This window comes from Capsicum annuum, chromosome 5, assembly GCF_002878395.1.
Source record: "Capsicum annuum cultivar UCD-10X-F1 chromosome 5, UCD10Xv1.1, whole genome shotgun sequence".
NCBI lineage: Eukaryota > Viridiplantae > Streptophyta > Magnoliopsida > Solanales > Solanaceae > Capsicum > Capsicum annuum.
Window position 1 is genome coordinate 182,210,575 of NC_061115.1, and position 7,052 is coordinate 182,217,626.

Consider the following 7,052-nt stretch of genomic DNA (forward strand, 5'->3'; position numbering starts at 1 on the left):
AAACTGCCTTTGCACCATATATCCATGGTATTTCCCAGAGCAAGTTGTAACTAGGATGAATGTCCATAACATGAAACTTAGTCTTGAATTCAGCCGGTCTCATTTGGATGTACAAATCAATTTCACCTATGGTATCTCTCTGTCCTGCATTAAATGCTCTCACATTTAATGTGGCTTTAGGAAGTTTTCCCCAAATCATAGCCCATTTGAACCAAAGTGGAGAGAGGATAAATGTTCACACCAGATCCGTCATCAATCAATACCTGATTAATCATATAGTCTCGGCAAATAACAGTGAAGTTCAAGGCCTTGTTATGCATCGCTCCTTCAAATGGTGACTCTTCATCGTTGAATGATATGTGATGACTTCCCACAACATTTCCTATCATCGCAGCTAGGTTCTCAACACTTGTCCCTGTGGGAACATATGCTTCATCCAAGACCTTCAATAAAGCCTATCGATGATGTTGCGAACTCATTAATAGTGCCAAAATAGAAATTTGAGCCAGAGTCTTCTCTAAATGTTTGACAATTGAATAGTCTTTTAGTTGCATATGCCTCCAAAATTCCTCAGCCTCCCCTTCAGTGATTGGCCTTTTCTGTGAATCCTTTTTCTTGGTCAATTCTTCAGGAATGTAGCATTATCCCGATCACGTCATCCCTTGGGCAGTAGTGGTCTGTACAATAAATTTCTTCCTTGGCGGGGGAGTTTATACTTGAGTCGGGGCCGTCATAACTATAAATGGGGCTTTCTCGTTGACACTTAAGGTAGCCACAACTCTCTCTATATTTTCTACCTCTTTCGCCCTTTTGCGCTTTTCTAAATTCACCTTAGTAATAGTCTTGCCAGATGCCTATTCTTCTTCTATTTCAATCATGTTAACTGTAGGTCCCCCATGATTAGCCAATGAGTTACTGTTAATAGTTGGCATCGGTGACTGAAGCGTGATGACCTTTTGATCAATCAGATCTTGGATCTTATATTTCAAGTTAATATAGTCCTCGGTGTTGTGCCCTGCTGCTCCTGAATGATAAACACAATTTTGATCAGGATGATCAAATCGAGAGTTGGGATTGACAGGATTCAACTGGATTGTTTGCAAATGACCGACATTCTTCCATCTTTCAAATAGTTGGGTGTGACTTTCAGCCAGCGGCGTGAAGTTTCGGGGAGGTTTTTTTTCGATGTTAGGACACAGAGGGTTATAATGGTTCTGATATGCAGGAGGAGGCACTTGATGATAATTTGGAGGTACTTGAATGTTTGTTCGGTTGTTTGGAAGAGTGGATTGGACATGAGGCTGAAATTCAGTGGTGGAACTTAGTATTGGGGAAAAATATTTGATTGTGGAGCTTGGTATTGGGATTGGACATTTGGGAGTTGATCTTGGTACTGGGGTTGTCTATTTAGGAGTGGAGTTTGGTACTGAGGTTGGGTGTAGAATACATGCTGAAAGTGTAGTGACAGCGGAGAAGAGAAAATATTCCTAGAGTTGAACCTCTTTTTCATTTTTGCAATAGAATTAACAGAAATCGTGCCTACATCCTCTTTTTCCTTCTTTAATAACATAGCAGTCCTGGATGATGTTGGGGTCTTGGCAATTATTCCTGTCCGAATACCTTCTTCCAGTGATTCTTCTATTTTTACCAAATCTGCAAAAGTCGCCCTGACAGCGAACACCATACTGGTATAATATTCTCCTTCTTGATCACAAGAAAACACATATACTATTTCTTCCTCAGACATGGGGGGTTGCACTTTGGCAGCTTCTTTCCTTTAACGAAAAGCATAGTCTCAAAAACACTCATTACTTTTTTGTTTGATCCGATCTAGTGAATATCGGTCAGAGACTATTTCAATATTAAACGCGAACCTGTCAAGGAAACCCTTGGCTAATGCTTTCCAACCAGTCCATCTTTTCAGCTCCTGAGACAAGAACCACTCTAAGGCTTCGCCACTTAAACTTCGGCTAAATAGGCGTATCAATAACGCCTTATTTTTCCCTACCCCGACCATTTGATCACAATACCTTCTCAGATTAGCCATTGGGTTTCCGGTACCGTCAAACACTTTAAACTTAGGGACGTTATACCCTTCTGGTAAATCTATTCCAGGGTGAACACATAAATCATCATACCCTAAACCGTCGTGATCCCTCGCTCCATGAGATTCTTTGATCCTTATTATCTCTTCATTCATAGCTATCAACTTCATTTCATGCTCAGTCCTCCACTTTTTCTCTTTTTCCTCGTAATGGTCCATCTTAGAATTAGGAAAGGGATTATAGATATCAGGAGATATAATGGAATAAGGAGGATCTGGAAGAGAGGTTTGATTTTGTAGATGAAAATAAGTTGGTTGGTAGGTGGAGAGGACATTTTGGAAATTAGAAAGGTTCTGTTGAATTTGCGAGTAGTTTGGTGGAATCTGAGAAGAATTTTACAAATTTGGAAATGAATTTGGTGGATTCGGGGATAGATTTGATGGAAGATTCGGGGATGGATTTTGTGGATTTAGGAGTGAATCTTGTGGATTTGGGTACGAATTTTGTTGATTTGCAAATGGGTTTTGAGGATTTGGGAATGGATTTAGAGATGGGTTTTGTGGGGTTAGAGATGGATTTTATGGATGATAGACATCTGGGTTATTTTCGCAATTGGTGTTTTGGACAAATGGAGGAGCGAAGACAAACGATATGTTATTCGGCTGATTCGCGAGAATAGGCATACTGAGAGAAGAATTTGGAGTGAAGTCCCGTGTCCTCCTGGAGCAGGAGCATTGACAGTGATGGCCAAGTTAGCCAAATCTCGAGTGTGATTCATTTCCTCCTGAAGCATTTTTAACTTCCTTGCAAGCTCCGCAATCATCTCATTCTGTTCTGCTATTACATTGTCCCTGATGGTCAATGTGTTTTCTTCATCATTTTCAGTCATTATTGAATGATGGTCAAGTGATGGAATTTTGTGCGCTTTTGACCGGGTGAAGTAGGGATGTTCTGCCAGCTTATATCAACACGGAGTAGTTTCTATTATCTGTAAAGTAAAACAACTCAAAGGCAAATGTGTTAGCTTCTGTATGTGATAAATAATGCAAAATATTTTACAAGAAATAACCACATAGAGTTTGTTTGAGTCATAGACAAATTCATCCATAGGAGCATAGCGGATAAACTTGTCTTTGATCCAAACAAACACACATCAGAACATAAGACAATTATATTACACAAAATATTATAATAATGCGTATCCTAACTGGAGTGACCCTTTTTGAACCAAGGGTTCAGGCCTAACGATTTTGAAGAAAATATATTCTCCCTTAAAGTCAATCCATTATCCCCCAACTTTATGTAGACACGAAAAGGGCATAAATGCTTACAAAAGATAACAAAAGAGAGATACAATCTTTAGGAGAAAAAAGGAAATAACAAGAAAGAAGATAAGTTCCCATGCAGGGGAAATAGAAAAACTAGTTACTGGAGGCTCCTTCGTTTGCCTTTGTCTTCTTTGCCTTGTTCACCTCCTGTGCTATTTGATACATATTGATGATCAGATGACTCCCGCATAACTGTGCCTTGCTATCGTAAGTCACTTTTCCTATACTATCGAGTTGGGAGGCCATGCTATCATCCAAATCGATTAAATACTGCCTAGAATCATCAGCCTCTTGCCTAACTCTTTTCAACTCTTCCCTCAACATATGTATTGTTAAATCATCTTCTACATGCATCTGTCGGTGCGCGATTTTACCTTTCTGAAACTTATTTTGAAGCCTGTGAAGCCGGATCTGATGCTCGAATTCTACATCCACGACCCGAGTGGGCACATTCAGCCCCAGAATTAATGCTTCGATGAGGCTCTTTTTTAATCACTCCTTGTAAGTGTCGTTGACTTCAGGTTCATACCCTATAAGGAAAGAGACTTTCGTCTACCTTCTTCTTCTCCATCCGTTTATCATGTAGCCTTTCAGAGAGGGCTCGCTTTCATTATACTCAGTGAAGAATCTGATCATAGAATCAATTTGAGGTATCTCCTACTTGATCTCGAATTGCCTAAGAACTCTACCAGGATTGTAGGGATGGGTTCCCCTGAGACCTGGAAGCACTATAAAAGGTCACTCGCCCCCTCGAATGGTGTATTTCCCCGAATGAAGATAGTTGATGGACCATTGCACATCGTCGTCTCTTAATTCTCCAAGATTCTTAAACCAAAATTCGTGAGATGCTTCCCTTTTGAACTTGTGGAGAAACAACCACATGTCGTGCGATTCTAGCAGATTCCTTCTTGTTTTGTGATCAGGTTATACCGTTCTAGGATTTTTCACCAAATGCATCATCATCCATCATTGCAATATAAGGTTGCAGCCTTGAAAGAAATTATTCTCGACTTGAAATCTTCCCAAAGCTCGATATATGTCGGCGACAATCATGGGAGATAAGTTGTAGAATACCTTTTTAGAATTGTACTCCATTCCAAAAAAGAGTGCATGGTTCACTGAGACAACCCTTGGATGAATTGTTCCATTTTCCCCTTGTGGGAACACCATAGTTCCAAGTAGGCCTACCGCAAATGCAAAGGCCCTCGTCTCCTTCCATTTTGCTTCTGACTGAAATTTATGTCCAAATTTGTGAAAAGTATTGAATCTTCTGAACTGATGATACAACTCACGAAAAGTGACATTTGCTCCACCATGTTCCCCTAGCCAGGTTTCGTCATCAGTTAAAAATACCTCCTTAATCTTTTGCTGATCCCACACAACTGGGACTAAAATGTTCATATTAGGTATCTCATTTCTCTTGAAACACATTTCAGTACTCTCGTAACAAATCAATACCTCTTCAATGGTAGGAGTTAATTCAACATCCCCAAAGCGAAATACCATATTCTGATCATCCCAAAAAGTTGTTAGTACATGGATCATTTCGGTCCAAGCGTCCATCTCGATCAATGAAGGCAGATGCCCGATATGTGTTCTAATAATCTTTCTCTCTTCTGCGCTCATGTGATCCCACCATAGTTTCAGGAAATCGTTGGGTTTAGTAACCATCTTGAACTTTTTGTGGGAATGCAGTTGAGCCATATCCTACACGAAAGCAGACAAAGATAAGCCTTCCCCCGACCCCAAAGGGTAATGAATTGAATTAGACAAGCATATATTTTTTAACACATAAATATGATTTGTCTGTAATTGACTCAGGGTTAATAGACGTAGGGCAGGTTTTATAATGGGCCCAATGCCCCACTCGGGTATTGGGTCGTCCTAGGATCATGCCTAAAATAGGGTTTTGGTTTCGTTCTATCCTAGGTGTCTAGAGTGGGTTTGAACTCTGGTTCTCAAGCAGAAAACTTGAGTTTGAAAATACGAACAGCAATCAGACGACTCACGTGCTAATAAGTCGTTTGTATTTCCAACACATTATTGGAATTAAATAATAGGGGTCGGGACATCCACGAAACCCCAAAACAATTTAAATAATACAGGAATATGCCATGAGATGCGATAGTTAAACTTTACGGAATCGAAAACATATAAACATATGAACAGTTAATCAAAAGACGAAATTAAACATTTGGTTAGAACCTAGTTAAAAGTCCCCAGCGAAGTCGCTATTTCTGTTTTGTGAGAAATTTTGACTTTTTGAAAAGCAAGTCGCCACTTAATTTTGAAAAGGAATTAAAAAAACCTTTAGAGAGTTACTTCAAACAATTCAAAATAGGAAAATCATTTTAAGTTAGAGATTCTAGATAAGCGGTTCCTATTAACGTTTTAGGAAGGTGTTAGGCACCTAAAACGTCTGCTAACTTGCGGTTATCCGGATTGTTTGAAAATTGTCTTTGATTAACCTTGGAAATGTTGATTTTTGAAAAGACAGTGATTTTAGGAATATTTTGGTGTTTATGTAAAATCAATTTTTTAGCGACTTGACTAAGGATTTAACTAGGTTCGCAAAACACGTAAGGCAAACAAGCATAAAGAAAAAAGAGAAAGGGAGAAAGGAAGGGATTTAGGCCATTGGGCCCAAATCAATGGGACCTGTCCTAATTTAATTGGGCTTTCGACCCATTTCACCTGTCCTAGTCTAGTTTTCCAGCCTTTGGCTCAAACCTTGTTCCACCTGTATTAAATACAACTTTAGCATCGTAGCCCGAATAAATAAAATAAAGCGATAAGGCAACAGAGAAATGAATACATAAATACAATGATAAATAACTAAGAAAATAAATTAGACTTTTAAGTCTCTTAACCACTTTGAATGTGGGACTTTAACCCATACTTCCTCCTTGAACTCCTTGCATCCATATGCCATGTAACCGACTTGGGATTTTCCTTCGGAATCAACTCAGGGTTATTGGGACAAATGGCCCATGATAGACATACAAAGGAAAATGAGTCCACATAGGACTCGAACGTGTCCACATGAAAAAGAAAAGCAAAGTAATTAATATATGTTTCAAATTAGCATCTGAACACACAGATGTGGAGGAAACAATGACTCACAAAGTTTAAGAGGGACTCATATCAACCAATGATTTCTAAATAAGCAAAGAGGATAAAGTAAAGATAGAAAATTCCCACAATTGCGAGCAAACAAAATTTCCATGAGAATATTAATGCATCAATTGTGACTTTCAACGAAATAAAGAGCTTGTGTATCATTCCCTTATCCTTGCTTGACATTTTTGCCAACAGGAGCCTTAGGGATGACAAAAGCAACCACAAACTAATATAAAAAAACAAACATAAAAAAGACATAATAAATAAAAGTAGCAAATCAGGCCATAATGCTTAAGCATACATCCACAATAAGCTTACAACTAGCAATAAAAAAGAAAAAAAAAGCTTGGCATTGCAGCAATTTTGCAGGTAGAATTTGGAGCATAAGTCCCAAAACTAGTGCATCCAAATTATTAGTGGACCGCAAATACCAAATTAAAAGAAAGCTATACAATGATATCTACATCAGACAAGGATAACACTGAAGTGGTGATCAAAAATTCATAATGAACAGTATGAAATTGCAACCTGTGAATTAGATCAGATTAAAAGAAAGCGA

General features: G+C 38.7%; 1 protein-coding gene across 1 annotated transcript; it reads right to left on the reverse strand.

The window, feature by feature from the left end:
• Positions 1 to 854: 854 nt before the first annotated feature.
• Positions 855 to 2,868, reverse strand: LOC124898569. Its single transcript, XM_047412210.1, has 4 exons — positions 2,731 to 2,868; positions 1,875 to 2,263; positions 1,448 to 1,775; positions 855 to 1,301 (listed from the first exon to the last, which is right to left on the reverse strand). The coding sequence occupies exons 1-4, from the start codon at positions 2,866 to 2,868 to the stop codon at positions 855 to 857; spliced, it is 1,302 nt and encodes a 433-aa protein (XP_047268166.1).
• Between the last annotated feature and the right edge of the window lie 4,184 nt (positions 2,869 to 7,052).

Coding starts and splice junctions, on each gene's coding strand:
- LOC124898569 (XM_047412210.1), bottom strand. CDS start 2,868: ATGATTGCGGAGCTTGCAAGGAAGTTAAAAATGCTTCAGGAGGAAATG. Junction 2,264..2,730: donor CACTCCAAATTCTTCTCTCA/GTATGCCTATTC, acceptor CCTAATTCTAAG/ATGGACCATTACGAGGAAAA. Junction 1,302..1,447: donor TGTCACTACACTTTCAGCAT/GTATTCTACACC, acceptor ACTGAATTTCAG/CCTCATGTCCAATCCACTCT.